Genomic DNA, 24,735 nt, shown 5'->3' with positions numbered 1-24,735 from the left:
AGGCAACCCGCAACACTAATCTAGTTTGTGTACCTCTTGCATGTTTCTGTTGCCCTGGTAGAAATCTGGTCATTTCTAATATGCAAATGAGCTACTATTTGAGCGGGAAATTCAAATTTCTCATGATTAGCGGGAAATTCAAATTTCTCATGATTTATACTATTTGAGCGGGAAATTCAAATTTCTCATGATTAGCGGGAAATTCAATTTCTCATGATTCATACTATTTGAGCGGGAAATACAAATTTCTTATTATTTATACTATTTGAGCGGGAAATTCAAATTTCTCATGATTTATGTGACTACTGAGCTCATTTGTATTTTATAAAAGTGTAACAGGAAGTTAAAAAATAGCAAGAGGTAACTGGCCTTAAGGTAACAAAGCTGGGGGTGCAAAATTTGGCTCTGACATTTCTCAGGATGAGGCCAGTTGAAAATTTGCAGATTTTTTTTGCAGCTGCATAACTCACCCTGCTGGGGGTGCCAAATTTGGTTCTGACATTTTCAGGATAAGCACTATCTATAGTGCAAATTCCAGCCAAATCTGAGATTCTTTTCATTTTACTGTGTGATATCCATTGATTATCTCATTTTTTTTGTGAAAATTAAAAAACTCTAAACATTGCATACTTATGCTCCTTGATGCAAGAAACACGAATCTGGAATCGGATTTGAAAAATTCCTCACCGTTCAGGAGATAAGGCCAGTTGAAAATTTGCAGATTTTACTTTTAGACCATGGACATTCTCATATTTTTGTGAAAAATTGAAATCGCTGAAACTCTACATACTTATTCTTGATGCGAGAAACACGAATCTGGAATCGGATTTGATAAATTCCTTAGGCTACCGTTCAGGAGATAGGGCCAGTTGAAAATTTTCAATTTTTTTTGGAGCTGCATAACTCACTCTGTATAGTGTTACCTGTTGCTTTTTTCTGCTGTGCTGTTCTAATTCTCATCCAATACAAAATGAGCTCAGTAGTCACAAAAATCCTGAGAAATTTGAATTTCCCGCTCAAATCAGTCGGTACCTCTCGCATGTTTCTGTTGCCCTGGTAGTATAACAGTTGGTTTTAATTCTGTACCAGGGAGTCAGAACACTTGAAGAGGTAGCAGGGTTTTTTCAACGCCTTCCAATGCAAGCATAGGCAACCCGCAACACTACTAGTTTGTGTACCTCTTGCATGTTTCTGTTGCCCTGGTAGAAATCTGGTCATTTCTAATATGCAAATGAGCTACTATTTGAGCGGGAAATTCAAATTTCTCATGATTAGCGGGAAATTCAAATTTCTCATGATTAGCGGGAAATTCAAATTTCTCATGATTAGCGGGAAATTCAAATTTCTCATGATTTATACTATTTGAGCGGGAAATACAAATTTCTTATTATTTATACTATTTGAGCGGGAAATTCAAATTTCTCATGATTTATGTGACTACTGAGCTCATTTGTATTTTATAAAAGTGTAACAGGAAGTTAAAAAATAGCAAGAGACGAATAATTTGGCTCCGACATTGTTCGTTTAGGTTCAAAAAGCTTCAAAAACTAAGGCTAGATTGCACAAAAGCCAGTTAAATGTTAATCGTGATTTATTCCACAAGAGAAGTCTCTTTCAAAAAGAAGGCTTCTCTGATTGGTTCTCGTGGAATTAATCACGATTAGAATTTAACCGGCTTTTGTGCGACCGGCACTAAGAATAGTTAAATGGCTTGCTACTCAATAAAAACCACGGTATCCTGCTAGAGAACATATTTGTAATTTGACATGGCAACATTTAGTACAACATTTATCATTGGAATAGTTTCGAAGCGACGACACCTAAAAATAACACTTTTTACATCAATTATTATAGTAAATACAAAAATCATAAAAATGTACGATAATAAGTTCGAAATTGGTGACAATAATTTGAATAGTGTGACAGAGTTCTTGAATTGCTCATTTTTGTTTAATACCTGATGAAAGTAAATTAACGAAAAACATATTGATATAATATGGCAATAATAATTACTGTAGAATATAATATTAGGAAAGAATCTATGGCCCTCATATAAAGAGATTTGCTTCATACTGTCAGGATTCCTTGAAGGTAACATAGATGATTTCCATTCATTCGACTCTGACAGTATGAAAGGAATCTCACAATAGAAATTGTAAGTACCGAGTTTATGAATAGTTGATAGATCTGCACAGGGTTTAAGATTTACATAGACATATTTATAAGCACAGGGTTTGGGATTCACATACAAATTGTAAGCACAGGGTTTAGGAGTAGTTGATAGAACTGCACAGGGTTTAGGATTTACATATGAATATTTGTGAGCACAGGGTTTAGGAATAGTTGATACATCTGCACAGGGTTTAGGATTTACATAGAAATTGTAAGCACATGGTTGAGGATTTTCATTGTAAGCACAGGGTTTGGGATAGAGGTTGTAAGCACACTGATTAGGAATATTAGTTGGATCTTGACGACATTTATAACGATAATTGCAACACGTAGAAGTGCAATGCTTTGAAACTGCACCGAAAATGCAACCAGGAGTTGCATAGAAACTGCATCTTGTGCATCATGTGATGTTGGTTTCGTTTGGTAACATGAGGCTTGTGCCGGATTTGTGTCATCTGTTAGCTGCTGCGTTTTGGCTGGAATCCTGAAAATAATAAAATATTTGGTCAATTTTTTTAGTTTTCTACTCTCAATTTTTTTTAGTTTTCTATTAAAATGAGATTGTTAACTGAACGAGCGTAGGGGATTCTTAGAGCTAGACCATATTGATTCATACAATAAGTACATCATCAAAACGATGAGGAAAGAAATAATAAGGTAACCTTGTGCTATTCCTCTCCCAAATTTAGATAAGGTTACACATTAACCATAGTTAGTCGTTTTCCAGGCGTTTTCAAAGTCTGCAGGGTAGGAAGATCTCCGATTGGCTGATTGGGTTGACGCATGGAAAACGTCTCATATGGTCTCGCCCTTAATGATGATTAGAGCCTCGAGACATCCGTTTGTGGGTTTGTTCGACGATAACTTTAGAATGCTATCATCAAATTTTCAATGCATACTCTTTGAACCATTACACAGATTAAGTTCGTTAGCCAACGAAATAATGTCAAATAAAAAATAATCATTACTAGTAGTTCTGTGAACAGTAGACCTCGCGCTCAGTAATTTACATTGACCTGTTATGTTTTCTCAAAAATTAATAAATAATTTATCAATTTAAAATGTCTAGAAAAAACCTGTCCTATCGTACAGTGACGTGTCGTCGCGGAATGTGTGAGCGCTGTTATCAGGTCTGGCTGCCGTAGATACACCAATCCAATCAACCCATCAGAGAACATACTGTGTCGTCGTGTTGGCGAAAAATAGGTGTGTTGAAATTAACAAAATAAACTACCATAATGCTGATTTTCTACAAACTTCATTTCTCACTTTTCATGATTTTAGAAATCAATTTCTTTTCAATAATATTTTTTGCAATTTTAATCATCAGATTGAAAAAGAAAAATGTAGAAAATTTTTTTCTATTAATAACTCCAAGCTCCAAACGAGAATCATGGCCTCAGCTTATGGAAAGACAAAGTTAGTAGACAACTGTCTACTAACGTTGATGGAAAGATACATTTTCAAGATGTTCGATGTTTTTGAACGGGTAGTATTATAGTCCACTAGACATCTGATTTATGATGAATAATTCTCAAGTCTGATTTTTACGGTAATATTGGCGTTCAAAGGAGACTCCTTTTCCTTTTGTATTATCCTTAAAATGCAAAATTTCAAAAAACCGTATGTATACGTCGACGCGAAATTCAAAAAGGAACATACCTGTCAAATTTCATGAAAATCTATTGCTGCGTTTCGCTGTGAATGCGCAACATAAATATAAACAAACATATAAACATAAAGAGAAATTCAAAACCGTCGACTTGAATCTTAGACCTCACTTCGCTTGGTCAAATATAAAATAGTTTTTGGCGTAACTGGAAAAAGAAGCCTTGAGCTCCAGCCACGAGTAAATTGTCTCACTGTCTCACTCCTTAGTCTTTTTGAGGATATATCAATATCAGGCTAACATTAAAAGTGCTCATGTGTGCAAAAACTGCACAAAACATTCAGAAAACGTCTTCAACAATTCATGATGCTAACAGTCGCCATTATTGTATAATATTTTAGGAATGCTTCATAATAGGCACCGGGTTTTTAAAAAAGAATGACCCAATTTTAAACAGTTATATTTATTTAAAAAAATGGTGTACACAAACCAATTTTACATCAATTACTCACAAAAGTATCAAGTTTATGATGATGTTTTATGTGCCCGTATTTTGAGGCTTGGACGACATCTAGATCGTAGCCAAATTCATTTCAGACTGTTCGCAAGATGTCTTCTCGGACTGTAGCTACTGCATCAGTTATCCTAGTTTTTAGCTCTTCAATATCAAGTGCTAAAAGAGGAACATAAACACGATCTTCAACGTTGTTCCTTCCTTAGCACTTGATATTGAGGAGCCAAAAATCAGGATAACTGATGCAGTAGCTACAGTCCGAGAAGACAGATATCTTGCGAACAGTCTGGGATGAATTTGGCTACTGTTTAAATAATGTTGTCCGAGCCTCAAAGGGAGGGAACATACAACACTTATAATACATCATCATAAACTTGATACTTTTGTCAGTAATCTAAAGTAAAATTCTTTTGTGTACACCATTTTTTAAAATAAACATAACTGTTTAAAATTGGGTCATTCTTTTTGAAACACCCGGTATATTAGGAATATTAGGGTGAATATTAATATTACACCCGGTATATTAGGTATATTAGGAATGTATATTAGTTTCATCTAAATATCACGATAGGAATAATGATATCTTTAGGAAAGTACAGAGTAGAGAATTCTATAGAGATATTCACTTTGAACAGTGAGCATCGGTTAAACGGGAATCATGATGCTGGATTCCCATATATATCAGTGACAGTGAAAGTGGTCGGCACAGTGAAAAATATAATTTCCTATAGTGAGGTCCACGTTATAATGGAAGTGAAAAAAGATAGGAGAAAAACGTTGCCAAGTCTCTCCATTTTGCCACTGAGTGTACACAGCTGTTACTCAATTCATCCCATTAAATTTGATCTAATAATAATTATAATTTCCTTGATTAAATAATCAATTTAATCAAGAAAAATTTTTTCCATAATTTGATTCGAAAATTTGCTTTCATAACTGAGATTAGATTTTTATTTTTATTCAAACCTGAAATGGCGGCTAATTTAAAAAACTGTGATACAACAATCTTATGATGAATAATTCTATAGTCTGATTTTTACTCTAATATTGGCGTATGAAGAAGGCTCATTTTTCCTTTTATATTATCCTTGAAATGCAAAATTTCCAAAAACTTTGTATATACGTCGACGCGCAATTTAAAAAGGAACATACCTGTCAAATTTCATGAAAATCTATTACCGCGTTTCGCCGTAAATGCGCAACATATAAACATTTAAACATTAAGAGAAATGCCAAACCGTCGACTTGAATCTTAGACCTCACTTCGCTCGGTCAATAATTGACAACTTATTATTTCAAGACGATTGTAAAATGTCAGGCAAAAATAAATAATTTTAATTTCACAGCAATCGGCTTCAGTTACAGTGGAATTTGGAAGAAACAAGATCTATATCATCTTCTTATGCCATATTTATTCTATGCAATTACTTACAGTGACAAGAGTGATGGTGTTGTCCTGCTCGACTATGATGCCCCCCTGCTGCTTCTGTCGCAGGTAGAGGGCGGCCATGTCCTTCTGGAGGCGGCGCAACTCGGCGGTCGGCTCGAACTTGCGCGGTGCCTCCTCCACCTCCTGGGGCGGAGCCGCCCCCGACAGGTCTCCCGCTGCATAGGTTATCGGCGCTCTGCATACTGGGCATACTGCCTGTAACACAACATAATAGAATACAATCAAGAGAATCAAGAGAGCTATTTTTTGTTAACAAAAATAGCTGACCGAGAGAAGAGAGGTCAAAGATGTAAACGGTTTTACATTTCTCTTAAGGCCGGTTTCCGAGCTCGGGATTTAGCTAAGTTCTAGAATTCAAACAGCTGGAGTCAGAAAATTTGCTTTCATAACTGAGATTAGATTTTTATTTTTATTCAAACCTGAAATGGCGGATAATTTAAAAAACTGTGATACAACAATCTGAATTCAAAACAACAGAAATGAGTTATTGGTAGGTATTGTATTCCAATTTCTTTTAAAAATATAAATCCTATTTAAAATAAGTAATTTCAATGAAAATAGTTCTGAAATAACTTTTCAATATTATTTATACCGGTACGAGTAGGTCTCACCTATACGTGTAGGCTAACTGAAGCATGGATGAAGTCTAGGATGGTTAGTTATCAACTTTTAAAATGTCATTTCAGGTATTTTAATTTGTGTTTCTCATAAGGTAATGTCTAAAAATTATTTCATTGTTTCAAAAATACATTTTAAATCAATTATAGGACTTGTGAACTCAAGTATTTTGATAGAATGAAGAAAAGAATGGCGACTGATATTGAATTGTTTACTTTTGTACAGTCGCTGTCAAAAGTAAAAATAAAATATTCTGGCAAACTGACAACATTGCAAAGCTAGAGAGAGATAGCGCTATCTGTTTTGTTGTATGATAGAAAAGGACAGCAACAGTATTGTCAATCGTACACTGCCATTATAACATGGACCTCACTATATAGTTCTGATTGGATTGTTCCCACTCAGCACAGCCTGAAAAGTCATGAATAGTCCCATTTGAACTTATAGGAATAATACCCTCACTGTACTGGTGGCTTTTACTGTCACTGGTGTGTGGAAATTCAGCTTAAAGAACAGACAGTCTATGTGATGACTCTCAAAACACAAAATAAAAAGAGAAATCAGGCGGATGATAAATCACTACGATTTTTATCTTTTACACTTTCAATGTTATCCTATTACATCCTTAAAAAGGACAAAGGAGTGAGTCAAATTTGTTGGCCAATGAACTCGACCTGTACAAGTGGTTGAGAGAATATGTGTTGTAAAGTTTTAGTTGATAGTTTTTCAAATAATATGTGTTGAAAATTTGAAGTTGATTGATGGAATCAATCAGAAGTAATCGTCGAGCATGAAAACTGACAACTACTTAATAATCACTATTAATACTCGTTCAAAAATTGGCACTTGAACTGAGATCTTGACCAACTGAGACCCTACTACCATAGAGAAAAGATAGCATAAGAAAATATCCCATGGCTTGTAGAATTCATTCAAAGATTGGAAGTTAAGTATTAAATTTTGCTGTTGTATATCAAGTTGAGATGATGGGCTACCCTTACAGCTTGAAGGAAACCAACTCCAACCAGTTGCAAGTTTTAAGTAACTGGATTCAAGTGTACAGAGAGATGGAGGGCTTGATGTAGAAATAATTCTCTTTTCATAGAATAAATTGTGGATGGATGAACTGGAGAAAAATGAGTGGTGTTCTTTGTGATAAGAGAGTGAATTGTCAAATGAAGGGAAAAGTGTATAGATCAGTTGTGAGGCCAGCTATGCTGTATGGAACAGAAACATGACCCATTTCAAAGAAACAGGAACGAAAGATTTAAGTGACAGATGAGAATGTTAAGATGGATGTGTGGGGTTACAAGAAGAGATAAAATAAGAAATTGATCAGAGGCACTGTAAAAGTTGGACCACTGGGGAAGAAAATGCAGGAGACAAGGATGAGGTGGTTTGGGCATGTACAGCGACGGAAGGAGGATTATGTTGGACGAAGAGTGCAGGATTTGATTTTGGATGGTGTGAGATGACGAGGTAGACCTAGGATGAGGTGGGGAGATAGAATAGCGGCTGACTTGCGGGAGAGTGGTTGGAGGAGAGAGGAAGCATTGGATAGGGCTTTGAGGAGAGGCAGACTAAGAGAAGAGGCAGACTAAGAGGAAGGAATTCCACCATCACCCGCCTCTCTAATTTGCGTTTACTATACCAATGGTTTACAAAACATCCCACGGCGTGGATTAGCTTGGGTCTACTTTGCGGCGGGCCTAACTAGTAGTTCAGTGAACAGTAGACCTCACGCTCAGTAAGTTACATTGACCTGTTGTTATGTTTTCTCAAAAAATAATAAATAATTTATCAATTTAAAATGTCTAGAAAAAATCCTAAATAAACATAGTGCTTTCTGTCCTATCGTACCGTGACGAGTAGTCCCGGAATGTGAGTGTGAGCGCGGTTATTAGGTCTGGCTGCAACTGTCTACAACGTTGATGGAAAGTTACATTTTCAAGATGTTCGATGTGGTTGAACGGGTAGTATTATAGTCAACTGTTTACTAACGTTGATGGAAAGATACATTTTCAAAATGTTCGATGTTTTTGAACAGGTAGTATTATAGTCCACTAGACAGCTGATTTATGATGAATAATTTTATAGTCTGGTTTTTACTCTAATATTGGCGTATGAAGAAGGCTCCTTTTTCCTTTTATATTATCCTTATAATGCAAAATTTCCAAAAACCTTGTATATACGTCGACGCGCAATTTAAAAAGGAACATACCTGTCAAATTTCATGAAAATCTATTACCGCGTTTCGCCGTAAATGCGCAACATATAAACATTTAAACATTAAGAGAAATGCCAAACCGTCGACTTGAATCTTAGACCTCACTTTGCTCGGTCAATAATTGACAACTATTATTTCAAGACGATTGTAAATGTCAGGCAAAAATAAATAATTTTAATTTCACAGCAATCGGCTTCAGTCACAGTGGAACTTGGAAGATACAAGATCTATATCATCTTCTTATGCCATATTTTATTCTATGCAATTACTTACAGTGACAAGAGTGATGGTGTTGTCCTGCTCGACTATGATGCCCCCCTGCTGCTTCTGTCGCAGGTAGAGGGCGGCCATGTCTTCTGGAGGCGGCGCAACTCGGCGGTCGGCTCGAACTTGCGCGGTGCCTCCTCCACCTCCTGGGGCGGAGCCGCCCCCGACAGGTCTCCCGCTGCATAGGTTATCGGCGCTCTGCATACTGGGCATACTGCCTGTAACACAACATAATAGAATACAATCACGAGAACGAATAAAATTTTTAACAAAAATAACTGACCGAGAGAGAGAGAGGTCCAAGATGTAAAGGGTTTACATTTCTCTTGACCTAGCGTCGCAGTGCAGGATGGTTTCTCACAGCTTGGCGTTGTTGTCATTTGAGATGGGTGTCTGGCTTGGAAGTGTTTCGGCCGCATTGCAGGATGACTGTTAACGGTTGCCGGAAGATCAACAGCTGGGTTTTTTCGTTATTTTTCGTGATAGAGAAATTCTGATTGCAGATTCGTTCTCAGCGACCCCAAGTTTAGCCTGAAGGCTCAGAATGTCAACAATGTTTTAGATAATTAAAAATCATCATGAAAAATCATTAATATGGTAGTACACCACGTTTCTGGAAACTTTTTACTGGTGACTGGAGTTATTATTGACACACAAAATAAAAATAATTGTGAGAATGAAAACTGCTGATGAACGCGAATAAGATCGCCACTCCATTGTTCTATTGTCTCGGCTGCTTGGCTGAGCCTGGCTGGAGGGATCAAATAACCGACTGGATTGATCTTTCGTCTGTCCGCTAGGCGGAACTACGCCGACCATTGCTGGGTGAAAGATATTACTGCGGCCGCTCGCATTCCCATCAACGCTGCTATTATTTCCCATGGTATAGAGCGTTCATGTTCCAAATGTAACTGTTTACTTATGAAGTCGATAGTTCTAGTAGTTATTTTGGTGAGTCATGTGACGCTGGTAGTCTATCATACTGTGGTGCCGTACTTACACTCTCACCTGACCAAAACAGTAAGGCCCGCCGCAAAGTGGACCCACGCCAATCCACGCCACTCCAACCAGGCCGTGGGCTGTTTTGTAAACCAAACAATTCCACTCATAGATGGAGCCACCATCACCCGCCTCTCTAATTTGCGTTTACTATACCAATGGTTTACAAAACATCCCACGGCGTGGATTAGCTTGGGTCTACTTTGCGGCGGGCCTAACTAGTAGTTCAGTGAACAGTAGACCTCGCGCTCAGTAAGTTACATTGACCTGTTGTTATGTTTTCTCAAAAATTAATAAATAATCTATCAATTTAAAATGTCTAGAAAAGCCTAAATTAACATAGTGCTTTCTGTCCTATCGTACTGGATGTGAGTGTGAGCGTGGTTATCAGTCTGGCTGCAACTGTCTACAACGTTGATGGAAAGATACATTTTCAAGATGTTCGATGTTTTGAACGGGTAGTATTATAGTCAACTGTCCTACTAACGTTGATGGAAAGATACATTTTCAAAATGTTCGATGTTTTTGAACAGGTAGTATTATAGTCCACTAGACAGCTGATTTATGATGAATAATTTTATAGTCTGGTTTTTACTCTAATATTGGCGTATGAAGAAGGCTCCTTTTTCCTTTTATATTATCCTTATAATGCAAAATTTCCAAAAACCTTGTATATACGTCGACGCGCAATTTAAAAAGGAACATACCTGTCAAATTTCATGAAAATCTATTACCGCGTTTCGCCGTAAATGCGCAACATATAAACATTTAAACATTAAGAGAAATGCCAAACCGTCGACTTGAATCTTAGACCTCACTTTGCTCGGTCAATAATTGACAACTTATTATTTCAAGACGATTGTAAAATGTCAGGCAAAAATAAATAATTTTAATTTCACAGCAATCGGCTTCAGTCACAGTGGAACTTGGAAGATACAAGATCTATATCATCTTCTTATGCCATATTTTATTCTATGCAATTACTTACAGTGACAAGAGTGATGGTGTTGTCCTGCTCGACTATGATGCCCCCCTGCTGCTTCTGTCGCAGGTAGAGGGCGGCCATGTCCTTCTGGAGGCGGCGCAACTCGGCGGTCGGCTCGAACTTGCGCGGTGCCTCCTCCACCTCCTGGGGCGGAGCCGCCCCCGACAGGTCTCCCGCTGCATAGGTTATCGGCGCTCTGCATACTGGGCATACTGCCTGTAACACAACATAATAGAATACAATCACGAGAACCGAATAAAATTTTTAACAAAAATAACTGACCGAGAGAGAGAGAGGTCCAAGATGTAAAGGGTTTTACATTTCTCTTGACCTAGCGTCGCAGTGCAGGATGGTTTCTCACAGCTTGGCGTTGTTGTCATTTGAGATGGGTGTCTGGCTTGGAAGTGTTTCGGCCGCATTGCAGGATGACTGTTAACGGTTGCCGGAAGATCAACAGCTGGGTTTTTTTCGTTATTTTTCGTGATAGAGAAATTCTGATTGCAGATTCGTTCTCAGCGACCCCAAGTTTAGCCTGAAGGCTCAGAATGTCAACAATGTTTTAGATAATTAAAAATCATCATGAAAAATCATTAATATGGTAGTACACCACGTTTCTGGAAACTTTTTACTGGTGACTGGAGTTATTATTGACACACAAAAATAAAAATAATTGTGAGAATGAAAACTGCTGATGAACGCGAATAAGATCGCCACTCCATTGTTCTATTGTCTCGGCTGCTTGGCTGAGCCTGGCTGGAGGGATCAAATAACCGACTGGATTGATCTTTCGTCTGTCCGCTAGGCGGAACTACGCCGACCATTGCTGGGTGAAAGATATTACTGCGGCCGCTCGCATTCCCATCAACGCTGCTATTATTTGCTGTATCAGCGTCTAGTCCGAGTCAGACAAGCATCCAGCCTGCACTGCGGAGCTAGGTTTAAGGCCGGTTTCCGAGTTCGGGATTTAGCTAAGTTCTAGACTTCGCCATTAATGCGGAACATATATCATGCATAAATACATATAAATTCTCGATTTTTTTATCGTATAAACATGAAGGGCCGGTTTCCGAGCTCGGGATTTAGCTAAGTTCTAGAATTCAAACAGCTGGAGTCAGAAAATTGGCTTTCCATAACTGGGCGTAATCGCAGTTTTTATGATAATCTTTATTTTCGCTTTTCTATAATTGGATACTTTTTTCCGTGACTAATGAAACATTATTAAATAATTCAAATAGCTTAAACTTTACACTATTTTGTCTTCATTTTATTTTGTGTTCAATTGTCTAGTTTTTCGAAATTCAATTTAAACGTTGACTGCGACTACGCCCCGCAAATTTTCTGACTCCAGCTGTTCAAAGTCTAGAACTTAGCTAAATTCCGAGCTCGGAAACCGGCCATTAATGTTTATACAATGAAAAAACAAGAATATATGGTTCCGCATTTACGGTGACACGCTGCAATAATTTTTCATTTGACAGGTGCGTCCCTTTTTCAATTGCGTGTAGACATATATAAAAGGATTTTTGAAATGTTGCATTTAAATGATGATAAAAGAGAAAAAGAATTCCCTCCATAGACCAATATTACTGTAAAAATCAGACTGTAGAACTATTCATGATTGATCAACGGTCAAGTGATTACTAATCAACTGTCATCAATTGCATTCAATGAATAACTGAAAGTAACATAGTATTTTGTCTCGACCTCTCTCTGCTTTCAAATCGGGCTGACCAGTTGACGGGTTGTCTTGTAGGAAATTAACTTTTGTTAGTGGTTGTTTACAACACATGATTAGTATTGTCGATGAATATTACGCACATATAATTATGTTGCAATGAAATTACCTGTATGAACGTTCCCATAAGTTCCAACGGAATTCTTTTGAACGCTTCCTTATGTTGCAATGTAATTACCTGTATGAACGCTCTCATAACTTTTTTTTAAAGAAAGAAAGAAATATTTATTGCCAAAATCATTAAACAAACTTTACAAATGTGAAAAATATAAAAATTTTCATATACAATACATTACAAAAACTTAAAATTAAAATATTTTCCATTTAAAAATCGATTATAATATTATCATTGGCGTTACCAGCAAAACTAAGTAGTTTGAGCGATGGCAACATCTAATGCTTACAACAGCATTAGTATCCTGTATGAACACTCTCATATAATGAATTTATTTTCATGTCAACCCATTAAATTAAATGAATGAGTGATAAAATGACTGTAAAGCCGGGTCCATACTGTAAATGTTCGGCAAACATCCTATTATATTCAGCGAACAATATCTATATATTTTAATATCTAGTTATTTATGTTCAACGGATCTCGAAAACGGCTCTAATGATTTACACGAAATTTGGAACATAGTAGGTTTTTATGGTATAAAAATTCGATTGCACTAGGTCTCATCCCTGGGAAAACTGACATTAAAAGGATAATTCATCCTTGGTTGAAACAGCTGTGGATAGTAAAAAAGTGAGTGAGCGAGTGAGTATGTGAAAAATCAAAATATCGCATCCCCGAAATTCATAAGCTGACGTACAGCCAGCTGTAAAATATAAACACGATCATTTTAGAGAATTGTGTTCTGTTTATCAATAAATAAAAATAACGAGCGAAGCTCGGTGCCCCGATATTGTTTGTCGGAACAGTTTGGCAAATTTTATTATGTTTGAGAAACAATGTTTGCCCATATGGCCAGTGTGGACGCGTTACCAAAAGCTACGTACACATATACGCTCTTCCAACCCGCACCGAGCACGCTCCTCCCTCGTACCGCCCTCGTTCCTCCATCGAACTACAGTCCCGCCGCCCACGCACCCATCATGAACCAGATGTTAGATCTTCTCGCGTTCCCCGGTCGAACCATTGTTGCTCCCCGGTCGATCATCAATCGCTCTGCTGGAGTGACGTTCGGTTGCGGAGCAGAGCGAAAGTCTGTACGCACCTTAACAAATGATTTGTAAATGGGGAGAAAATGTTTGGAAAAACAGTAATTATTTGTTTGACAAACAATGATTGTCCAAACTTTTTAAATTGTTGTCCCTGAGGCCCTCAACAAAAACATGTTTGTTGGACATTTGTTCAGTGTGAACCCGGCTTAATAATTGACTGACTGACCTGAAATCGCTGAGTGCGTTGCCAGAGCGGCAGCGACGCCTGCTGGTCGTGGAAGGCGGCGAGAGAGGCGTCGAGGTGCTTGTGCAGACAGTAGGTGTGCAGGTAGTGATAGCACTGGGTCTTGGTGAACTGGTCGCCATCTCTGAAGCCATACAGGCAGATGCAGCACTCGCAGCACGGCACGTTGCTCGCTGTTAGGTTCTCCTTTGCAACCTGTCCACATTACAATTCATATTCGGAGGAATTAAAAAAAGAATTGAACAATGTATGCTCATAGAGGAAAGATAACATAAGTAGATATTCGAATTAAGAAAAGAATTCAACAATGTATGTTCATGAAGAAAAGATAGCATAAGTAGATATCCCATCGATTTTATTTTAGGGGGCGCGACAGTCGAGACCGACGACATTCGAGGCCTACGACCGTAGAGGACTGTAAAACAGTCCTCTACGGTCGTAGGCCTCGACTGTCGGGAGTGTACGAAAATTAGAGTGGCCTCAACTGTCGCCTAACGCAGGCGACATTTGAGGCCACTTTTTCAGGAGTCCTCTCCCGTCGTAGGTCTCGACTGTCGGGGCTGTACAAAAATTAGAGTGGCCTCAACTGTCGCCTAACGCAGGCGACATTTGAGGCCACTTTTTCAGGAGTCCTCTCCCGTCGTAGGTCTCGACTGTCGGGGCTGTACAAAAATTAGAGTGGCCTCAACTGTCGCCTAACGCAGGCGACATTTGAGGCCACTTTTTCAGGAGTCCTCTACCGTCGCTGGCCTCGAATGTCGCCGGTCTCGACTGTCGCAGGACTCTTCTGTCGTTTACCTCGTTTGACATCGACCCTTATTTTACAGATTTCAAACAGATTTCTTGTTAACTCAAGCTGATTACTGTCTATTATAACTGTTTTGTTGGGGTGAGAGTGTAATTATTGCCGGTAAAATGAGTACAACTGGGATTTCAGTTATGTTATATCTAATTTATTTTTATTATTTCTAGAATAGAGTATATTCTGAATTTCTGTATGATGTACCCAATTATTATGTGAATTTGTAATTGTATAAATCTTGCATATATGGCAAATAAATTGAATTGAATTGAAAGCCGGGTTTAGACGCTCAAGTTTACCATCAGTGTTTTTCTCAAGCAAAAGACGGATCGTTTGGTTCAAGCAAAAGACGGATGTAAAATTGCGTCCACACGCATCCGTTTTATGTCGTCCGTTTTCCTATTTTTGTGCTCACAAGCTCAGTTCGTCATCAACATCTACCATATATCCGGTAAATGAGTAATAATTATATGGTATTTTTTCACTGATTAAACTGGATAATGCTATGTTTAACAACATAATGACAAAAATATTACTGTTAATTGCTAAATGGCTTTGATTACATGTCATACCTCGAGACACAGTGATTGTAAATGGATTGAAGATAGTATTCTTATCAACAATATAGTACATCTTAATATATTATAATACCAACATCAAATTTTGAGAGTATCATGAGAATCAAAAAGAAAAAAAGGGGTTAAATGGCGTTAAATATATCATGATAGTAAATCATAATATCAACATCAAATTCTGAGAGTATCATGAGAATCAAGAAAGAAAAAAATGGTTAAATGGCGTTATATACAATAGATAAAAAAACTTGCTTATTTTCAAGTACTCGCGAGGCATTTATTAATTTGAGGGCGCTTAATCCGAATCTGAAATCACAATTTCTCTATCTCCATTTTTACGCGATTTAGGTTTTGTTGGATAGACAAAAGACGGACGGTTTGATGGAAAAAGATTCCCGGCCGATACATTTCAAGTTTGACGACTTAAGCTTAAACAGTAAAAAAAATAGAATCTAACCTAAATGATGGGAAATGCTCTGAAAATGGTCGAAATAAAACGTACAGTGAGGTTTTGAAGACAGCAACCAAAAATATAGCTGAGGGAAATAAAGATAGGAAAGGGAGAGTTCTGCTACTGACGTCCAGTCATGGACGTGATTGCAGTGATCTCCTTGATAAAAGATTGAAAAATAAATTTGATGTCCAATGTTTTTTCAAGCCAAGTGCATCAATTAATGCAGTTGTAGAGTCAGCTAGGGAACAAACTAAAGACTTTGATGAAAATGACTATCTAATCGTACTGGGTGGCTCAAATAATATAAATGAACCTAACTTGAATCATCTTCCTCAAGTAACAGAAAAAATCAAGGAAATTGTGCCACTCAGCAAAAAAACAAACTTAATAATAAGTACTATTCCTAATAGGTTTGATAGGCCAGAGTAAATGAAGCAATCAATTCGACAAACAAATCAATCCATAATACAATCAACAGCCTAAAAAATAAGAATTCTAAACAACTGGGGATTTGTTTTCTAAATGAAAGGCTGAAAAGACATAACTTCACTAATCATGGGTTGCATCTAAATCGATCTGGCAAAGTAATATTTTGTAATAGATTGGCAGAGCTGATTGAAAGCCGTTTGCAATCCTCTGGTTTAAAAACAGTCAAAAAAACAAATAACGATTTTTTAGTAAATTGGCTCAAAACAGGGAAAGGGAAATAGCTACAAATGCTAGAGATAGAGTAGCACAAGATGGTAAGGTTTTTAGTATTTATCATCAAAATATTCAGTATCTTCGCAACAAAATTGACAGATTAGAAGTATTTCTTAAACAGGAGGATCCTGACATTGTTATTTTCACAGAGCATGGCTTAAAAATAAAGGAAATAAATCAAGTTAGGATTCCAGGCTATTCACTGAGATCAGAATTTTGTAGAATAGCTCATAGAAGTGGTGGTGTATGTATATTCACTAGCAATGCTAAACATACCCAAACTTATGAACTGGATTTTGTTAAGAGATTTTCTGTTGAGATGGATTTAGAGGTGACGGGACTAAGGTTAAAAATTGATGATCGATTTGAGGTAGCAGTGTTAGGTATCTATAGGTCACCAAATGGAGACTGGCGAAAATTTTGTGAGCTGCTCCACACACTTTTGGAAATTACAACCGCTCGTTTCACAAATGTTATAGTAGTAGGAGATTTCAATACCGATTTTGCCAGGCAGGATAAAATGACAGAGGATATTAGAGATATTATTAATATGAATAATTTAGAAATTAAGGTCCACGAATATACAAGAGTAACTCGAACTTCACAGACAATTATTGATAATATCCTCACAAATATAGAAGGTTGTAATGTCAGGTTAGGTAGCTCAGATCTATCAGATCATAACTATCAAATTTTAGATGTTAAGTTGCAGGGCCAGAATCCAAGCAGAAAAAAACTTTTGTGAAAGAAATTCAGCAATATGAGCTAGGAAATATAAATTGTTTGAAGCAGGAACTGCTTCAAGAAAATTGGAGTAGTGTTTATAACAGTTGTAACCTAAATTACAAATATAAGCAATTCATTGATACTCTAAGATTTCACATTAGTGTATGCTGTCCAATAAAAAAAGTCAAAGTAAAAAGTAAATTGGACAAAGTAGATGAATGGATAACTGAAGATATTCTTACTCAAAGAAATATTGTTAGGGAAGCCTATGAGGAATTTAAATTAGTGAGGGATGTTCCGAGTGAAGTCAAATACAAATGTCTAAAGAAAAACTATGCAAAGAAGTGAGGAAAGCTAAGTGTAAGAAAACAGCTGAAATATTAACAACTAGTACCAATTTTAACTCTGCTGTTTGGGAGGTAATTAATAGAAATAGGAGAGCAGCTCAAAAAGATACAGTTACTAATGTCCCTAGGATAATCGATGAACATGGAAATTATATGGATGATAGTATAGACATTTGTAACTTTTTCAATAAGTATTATCAACAGGTTGCATATAATCTCCAAAAGTCACTGAACACTAATACTTGTAATACAACTACATTAAATGCTGAGCCAATTGAAAAGGTATTTAAATTTCATCCATTATCAAGAGATGAGTTGTCAAGAATAATAAAAAATTTGAATAACAAAAAAACAGTAGGATTGGATGGGGTCTCAAGCAAAATTTTAAAAGAATGTGAAAATGAATTACTGGACCCTTTATTGCATCTCCTTAATACTTCACTAGAGCAGGGTATTTTCCCTGATGATCTGAAACAAGGAAAAATTTTGCCAATTTTCAAGAGTGGTGATTCTGAAAGAGTTGAAAATTATAGACCCATTAGTATTCTAAATGTAATAAGTAAAATTTTTGAAAGAGTAGTTTTAAATAGGCTATTGATGCACCTGGAAGAAATTAATTTCATATGTGATGAACAGCATGGGTTCCAGAAAGGGAAATCTACTAAGACTGCAATAGTATCCCTTGTTGAAAGACTAATAGATATAATAGATTCAGGTGAGAAGGCAGCCGCAATATTTCTTGATTTATCCAAAGCTTTTGATTGTGTGAACCATAGAATATTATTGGAAATACTAAAAACTGTAGGTGTGAATGGTATAGAACTAAAATGGTTTGAATCATATCTCATAGGTAGAAACCAGTGTGTTGAGCTTACCAAGGTGGATGGGAATGAAATAGTAAAAATTAAATCTCAAAAACTGGAGGTCCAGGCTGGAGTACCTCAAGGCTCAATTCTGGGTCCCTTACTGTTTCTGTTGTATGTGAACCAATTACCAAAAGAGTTAAAAGATCACAGAGCTCTGTTGTTTGCTGATGACACATCGCTTATCTTTAACAATTATTTATTAGATAGTCTAGAAATAAATGCTTTTACTGGAGTACAGTCAATTGTCCAATTCTTGAAGCAAAGGCAATTAACAATAAATAGTAAGAAATGTCAATTCCTACAATTCAAAAGTAAATATAATTCAGTAGAGGATAGAGAAATAAATGTGTTTGTAGAGGAAAATGAATTAGACCAAGAAGAAAAAGTAGCATTCTTGGGAATTTTATTGGACAGGAAATTAACATGGCATCCTTACATTGAGAGGATATGTAATAAGATATCATCTGGGGTATTTGTCCTGCGGCAGCTTGCTAGGCTGAATGATAAAAAACTACTGTTAACTGCTTACCATGGACTTATACTATCTCATATTAGGTATGCTATTTTAGTATGGGGTAATTCATCTCAACAAAATATGGACAGGGTGTTTAAGATTCAAAAGAAGGCACTCAGATGTATAGAGAAAGTGAATAGGTTAGACTCTTGTAGGCCTTTATTTAAAAAGCTTGGTCTATTAACTGTGCCATCTTTGTATGTATATGAAGTTGTAATGCATGTGAAAACGAGTGGTGTGATCCAGAATTCAGATGTTCATGAGTATAATACGCGAAACAGAGCAGATTATCATATAATGGGTCACAATAGTAGGTTATTTGAACAAAAACCAGATTATATTGGTAGGAAATTTTATAACAAGCTACCTCAAATCTTGAAAAGTAATGATGATTTGAAGATTTTCAAAAAACAAATTAAAAAATATTTAGTTGATAGAGCTTTTTATAGTGTACAAGAATTCCTTTCAAACCTAAACTAGGTTGAACTACTTAGTGTTAGAATTATTATGTAATAACATGACTTGTCTTATACTCCATGACTGGAGTCTTTAGGACGTAATCTAAGACCCATCCGTTTTACCGTCCAGACGCAACGACTTACATGCTCCGACTTTTGCTTCAGCAAAAGACTGAAGCTAAACTTAAGCGTCTGGACCGGGCTTAAGACCGGCACAGTATTCGAGAGACTACCAGCGTCAAACAGCTTCACGAGAAAGAACTACGTATACTATCGGCTTGAGTTGACAGTGAAAATTGGAACATAAATGTTCAATAGTGAGGTCCACGTTATAATGGCAGTGGAGAAAGATAGGAGAAAAACGTTGCCGAACCTCTGTCTTGTCAATGCCTTCTATAGACTGTAGCAGATACAGGTTTTATTGATGTAATATTAACTGTTCATTCCCGTTTAAAATAATCAATTATATTTTACTAGTAGTTCTGCGAACAGTAGACCTCGCTCATGAATAGCCTACAACTTTCAAACTAATGAGAAGGGCCATCAAGAAAGTACAGTATATTGTGAAGATTTATCCATGACATCTATTATTTTCTCCTTTGAAAGTGCTAAAGACATTGTTTCCAGGGACACCGGACTTATAAATGTCGCTCAAGGAGGTACTTTCATAATATCGTCCCCATATTTACAATATTACAAAAAATTTTCTAACAATCAATTATAATAAATCGGTCAACTGACAGAAAAATGGAATATGCAGTAGGCAATTTAGGTAACTGCGGTACAAACAGACAAAAGCCGATCGAATCGAAACTAAGACCTCAGCTTCGCTTCGGTCAATTAAGCAATAAATTATTTTTTTTTAATAATTTACATGAAATATTTTGTTAATTAATCATTAATTCTACATTGTTTAAAGACGTCTGGCAACAGAACAAATCGAGAAAGAGATAGCGGTATCTGCTTGAATGGAAGACAAGGATAGCAATACCATTGCTAATTAAACACTGCCATTATAACGTGGACCTTACTATATACCATGGGATATCGTCTTATGCTCTCTTTACTCTGTGGTAACACCAAAAAATGATACAGTATCAACACAATATGATAAAGTATCATCTCAACTTGATATACAACACCAAAATATGCCTTAAATGCTTCACATAAATTTAAATTCATTTATTTGCTATCAAAAAATCAACAAACAGTTTCTTCAATAATATTGACTATCCAACCAATGAAGTCAATATCACTGAATCCCACCGAACGTGGCGAGTTCCTACGTAGACTTTGTGGTTCGTCACCACCCTAAGCTTTTGTGGACATATGTTTGACTATAACTATCATTTCCAACACATATTCTGTGAACTATTATAATACAAATTGAGTTGGAAGGCCAAACAAATTGACTCACTCCTCCAACTTCTTTGAAGATAACAAGATAACATAGGACAAAAATTGAAGTACTACCGTAATCCAGCATTATAAGAAATTACAAATCAGGTGTAAACTTCAAGTTTGAGTGTGTTGAATGTAATGCATGTATTCAAGGGCCAAGCCATACGAGGAATTTTTCTGACGGCGGGACAGGAGCTCTCCGATAGGCGGATTATCAGCTGATTCCCGAACGTTAATTCAATCGGAAAGCATCCTGTCGACCCGTCTGAAAAACGACACATTTAGCTTGGCTTGGTGCTCCTTCCCGGGGACTCACTAATGATAAATTGAATTAGATTTGAAAAATTGCAGATGAATGAAGCAAATTCTTTTAAAATCATCTCACCTCGATAATCTCGAATATGACAGGCTGGCCGAGGTACTCGTTGCACTTGTCGGTGATCTGCTGTTTGAGCGCATCGAGCGTAGAGTCGTCGAGACCGCGCGGATTTCGCAGACTGACCGCGGGCGATCGGTCCGGATATCCGGTCGGCAGAATGATGTCCAGAGTGATGCGCACAAACTGCTGGTCAACGTCCAGTGCCGTGTACGGCAGCACGTCTGTCTCCAGACCGACTGCGTAGCCTCTGCAGACGATACAGAATAATAAGTCAAAAACTGAATAATTTGCATTTCATGAATTGTGCACAATTGAACTACTAGTAAGTCGAAAATTGAACAATGTACGGCAATACAACATAAGTCAAAAACTAATTATTTACCGCAGCACGTCTGTCTCCCCAGACCGACTGCGTAGCCTCTGCAGACGATACAACATAATAAGTCAAAAACTGAATAATGTACGGCAGCACGTCTGTCTCCCCAGACCGACTGCGTAGCCTCTGCAGATAATGCAACATAATAAGTCTATTATCATTTGAACAAAACGTATTTTACATTTTAATCAATTGTTTGTTATTATTTCTCGCACTATACCGCATTGAATGAGCATAGCTCCAACGGTGTACGACATTCGACATGTCAAATGGTTTCCCACTCATAAGGGAGAGAAAAAAAATATTCTCGTTCTAAGTTACAAAGTAATAATTGGATCAATAAAGAAATGTACCAATAATGAATATCTAAGAAAAATAATTTGGGGAATTCTAAAATACAATTACACGCGAATTATACTAATTAAAAAACAAGGGTCGAATATAGAAAGGCACAAACGTTACTACCCGTGCTGTTTTGTAACTTTATTATGGGTAATGAATTTCTATGCTACTCTATGGATTCATCCAGTAGTAATTTCTCTTGGAATGGCTGCCTCATTCTGAATGATGCTTTTGCAGATTTCTGAGACAATATCATTTGTACAGCCTTGAAAGTCTACTAAAGAGTAAAGTAACAAGCAAATGAGTTATATTATTCTCTTAACATTCAAGTAACTGAAGCAATATTTAATTAAATACCAAATATAAATATTACAATGCAGAACAATATGTTGTAAGTGTTATACCTGTCATCAGTTTTTATGATTATTTCGTCCATGAGTATAGCTTTGAGCGCTTCAAGCTCTTCAACCACCCTGTAAAAAAAGTGAAAAAATAGATAGGTGAATAAAAAAAGGGATTATCAAGTAGTTCTTATACTAACTTATCAATAAAATAAATTCCTCATATAAAGTGGCTATACAAATTTTATAAAAAAATACGGTACACGAACTACAAATTTTCGTATCTAGCAGATTATGTGTTTGTGTAGGTTGGGTAAATGCATATTCAGCTTATGAATCAATGTGGGTAGATGCTAAAGGGGCTGGATTCCAAATATCACAACAATTATTAAAAACACCATGAGACAACATGAATTTACTTGGTTGTTTCATGAACAACATTTTTTCATGAAAAACACTAACCGAATTCCTGTATCTAGCAGGTTATGTGTTTGTGTAGGTTGGGTAGATGCATAAATATTCGGCTTATGAATCAATGTGGGTAGATGCTAAATGGGCTGGATTCTAAATATCACAACAATCATTAAAACACCAACAAAAAACATGAAATTTTAGAAAATAAGTCTGAAGACTTTCCATAAATATTTTGCAATATTCTCAAAAATATAAATTAAATATAATGCTAAACTATTGGGTTAATTAACCTCTATTTTTCTTGTTTTGTAGTGGGTGTTTTAGATTTTCTACCAAAGTATGAAGTTAATTTCATCAATTGAAAACAGAAGGAATAAAACAAAACAAGAATAAAGGTCTTCATAAGGTACAAAATTACAGAACTCATTTGACTACAATTTAAAGAATATTTGATTTGTAAAGATAAATGAACCGTGCTGTACCTCATATTAGATCAAACAATACTAATAGATAGTGCAGGCAATTAACTTGGGAAAAATTTTAAAACAGTACTATTTGAGATATTGCAGATTTTAAAAGATTCAAAAGTAATCTGCAGCTATAAACAAACCATTTTTGCAGAAAGAACCTCGAATTGGGTGCAAAAGCAACTTACCTCTCGTCTTCATGCATCCCACCAGATTCAATTTTGCACAATTTCAATTTTGAAATAATTTTTAAAAGCAGGTAATCCAAATATTGTATTTAAAGGGCGAAGTATTGATTTACTGAATACTGTATAGGATAATGACAGTCGCAATGTGCATGTAGAGCTGGAGCTTGCAGCGTCTGTGTCTGTAGTCAAGTCCAAGGGCTTGCAGCCTTGCAGGAAGAAACAGCTGTTATATCATCTGAAAGATTTCAGATTTGGCAGACGATATACTTTCAAGTGAATAATAAATAGAAAAAATAAATTATTCGTCGTGAATAGAATAATGAAAAATATTTAAAATTTAATTAACAAAAGCTCTATTGAAATTTCCTCGATCAGAAATCCTTGCAACCAAAGTTGAGCTAGTGCTTCCAACATCTCAATATGTGGGAAAAATAATTTCTCTCACTGATTCCCCAGTGGACATGCTGCTTCAGCGCAAAATTCAAACTATCTTCTTACTTTATTAACTTTCATTTGCGAGTGCTGGAAGTCTACCAATTTTTCAAACAATACCTAGGCTCCCAGGCATACTTGACTTTTGAACTAATAAAACAATAAAATAAATCTTAAAGCACGCTTTATTTTTTAAAAATAGTTTAAGTTTTGAACTAATTGTCAGTAAAAACCTGTCAAAAGTAAGTTAGCAAATTACCACAGAGATTTCAACTCCCTTTTTCTTTGTACTGTATAGGTAGTGTATATGTTTCTTTAAAAAAATGTTAGAGATTAAGAAAAACTGACGGTTTCAATCTTGTAATCTTGCTTGATACGGAAATAAACTGATTATTATTAGGTGGTGTTTCGTATTAGATTTTTCTATTGTATGCAGTTGGCTTAGACATCACAGTTAAATAATATATATTGAAAAAACTACACGCAATAAAGGATATCTTCTAGCCTGGATTTTTTATATACAATTACTCTCATACCAATTTAGAAATCTTGAGAAAGTAAGTTTTACTCAAACTTTTAACTTTATGTACAAAATTGAATGGTAGGAAGGACTTGAAGTCGCAACGTCTATTGAAGTCAATTTCATATAAATTAAAAGTTCATTACATGTCATATAGATAAAATATTATTTTCCGAACAGGAGTTCAGAATGTCCAATCAAGACAATAATAAGTTCTATAAAAGTTGAATACGGTTTAAAGATTTTAACAACTATATACTTTTACCCACGCACAAGTCAAGGATTCACGTGGGTATCACCCTTGACAAAAGGTTGGTCAGAATGTCCAATCAAGACAATAATGAGTTCTATAAAAGTTGAATACGGTTTAAAGATTTTAACAACTATATACTTTTACCCACGCACAAGTCAAGGACTCACGTGGGTATCACCCTTGACAAAAGG

At 36.3% G+C, this 24,735-nt stretch overlaps 1 protein-coding gene across 1 annotated transcript; it reads right to left on the bottom strand.

Moving 5' to 3' along the window:
- Positions 1-1,736: 1,736 nt before the first annotated feature.
- On the bottom strand, positions 1,737-23,871 carry LOC111045685 (E3 ubiquitin-protein ligase RNF25). The gene is made up of 8 exons (XM_039436016.1): positions 23,340-23,871; positions 22,334-22,402; positions 21,218-21,458; positions 13,970-14,182; positions 10,841-11,057; positions 8,860-9,075; positions 5,728-5,984; positions 1,737-2,656 (listed from the first exon to the last, which is right to left on the bottom strand). The coding sequence occupies exons 1-8, from the start codon at positions 23,354-23,356 to the stop codon at positions 2,624-2,626; spliced, it is 1,263 nt and encodes a 420-aa protein (XP_039291950.1). The 5' UTR covers positions 23,357-23,871; the 3' UTR covers positions 1,737-2,623.
- Between the last annotated feature and the right edge of the window lie 864 nt (positions 23,872-24,735).

Source organism: Nilaparvata lugens, chromosome 10 (assembly GCF_014356525.2).
Source record: "Nilaparvata lugens isolate BPH chromosome 10, ASM1435652v1, whole genome shotgun sequence".
NCBI lineage: Eukaryota > Metazoa > Arthropoda > Insecta > Hemiptera > Delphacidae > Nilaparvata > Nilaparvata lugens.
The sequence above is the reverse complement of the archived record's forward strand: the minus strand, read 5'-3'. Positions and strand labels throughout refer to the sequence as shown.